General features: G+C 34.5%; 1 protein-coding gene across 1 annotated transcript in view; it reads left to right on the top strand.

Moving 5' to 3' along the window:
* The window catches only part of LOC135215944 (C-type lectin domain family 17, member A-like), a 15,961-nt gene extending 14,968 nt beyond the window's left edge, over positions 1-993 (top strand). Inside the window, exon 4 of the mRNA XM_064250899.1 lies at positions 846-993. Coding sequence (XP_064106969.1) covers positions 846-993 — 148 coding nt within the window. The remainder of the gene's footprint in view (positions 1-845) is intronic.
* The last annotated feature ends 339 nt before the right edge of the window (positions 994-1,332 follow it).

The raw sequence follows: 1,332 nt of genomic DNA, 5'->3' as shown, positions 1-1,332 counted from the left end.
GAAAATGTTGCAAGCAATAAGATAGTTTGATAAGAAGAGTTGTGGTGGAGGATACAGATCAATTGAGGCAATTCATTTGTGTGCACTCATTCGAGGATTAAAGCAATTTCTGCAACTGATAAAGAAAGTGCTTACCTCTGGATACAGCTAAACACTATAGGTACATCAAAAATTGCCAAAAATATTTCCCCATGTGTCAGGCACTTTGTTTACAATGCATTAGCTATGTCGTGACATTCTCGGTGAACAGGACCGATCGTGATTTTACTTGTTTGTGTTGATTCATATATTTTATAATAATATTAATAGCCTTATTTCCAGCTACTGTTATATAAAACTTGGAGGAAAAAGTTGGAGTTGGGGGGGTGAATGGGAGGGAATATTTAGCCCCGTCCCCCTTCCATATGGCGCCCATATATCAGGCTGATCTCCAGTAAAACGACAACAGTATTGATTGGCAGATCTCGTACAGATTTCTCATCCCATCCTCCCCTGAACGAGTCTGAAGCTATTCTAAGTGCAACCTTTGACTCACATCTAGAAACTTTTGAGAAACATGTAATGAAAGTTTCAGCAAATGTCGCGCGAAAGTTAGGTATTGTTCGTAAGACCTCATCTACTATTTATAACTGATAAAATCAGTGCAACCTGTTTTTAGGTCACGTGTACTCCCTTTACTGGAATACTGTTCTCCTGTGTGGATGTCTGCTTCTGCCTGACATTTATATCTTTTATAAAGTGGTTCATAGTGGTAGGTTTCTGTTCCTTAATAGTAGTAGTTTTGACTCGTTTCATCGACGAGTAGTCTCTCATTTGTCACTTTTTCATAAGCTGTATTTCAACAGAGATCTTTCACAATCACAGTTGATCCCTGATCCACCTTCCTGCCAAGAGCATCCAGATTCGCTGAACAACAGTACCAATAGCAGTAATGCGCCTCATGGTCGAACTTCGAAGTTCCATAGGTCTTCAGCTCCAGAGGAAGTCGTGTAATTGGAACTTCAGAAGTTCAAGCGGAGGTGCAGTTCACTACTCTCCTAATACTGTTCTCCATATATATATATATATATATATATATATATATATATATATATATATACATACTATATATATACTCTATATATATAATATATATATATATATATATATATATATATATATATATATATATATATATATTATATATCTCTCATCTCTCTCTCTCTCTCTCTCTCTCTCTCTCTCTCTCTCTCTATATCTATATATATATAACGATATATAAATAGATATATTTATAATATTATATATAGTAGATATATATAATATAGTTATATATACGCTATATATATATAT

The sequence above is a fragment of the Macrobrachium nipponense genome, chromosome 5 (assembly GCF_015104395.2).
Source record: "Macrobrachium nipponense isolate FS-2020 chromosome 5, ASM1510439v2, whole genome shotgun sequence".
NCBI classification, from domain to species: domain Eukaryota; kingdom Metazoa; phylum Arthropoda; class Malacostraca; order Decapoda; family Palaemonidae; genus Macrobrachium; species Macrobrachium nipponense.
The sequence above is the reverse complement of the archived record's forward strand: the minus strand, read 5'-3'. Positions and strand labels throughout refer to the sequence as shown.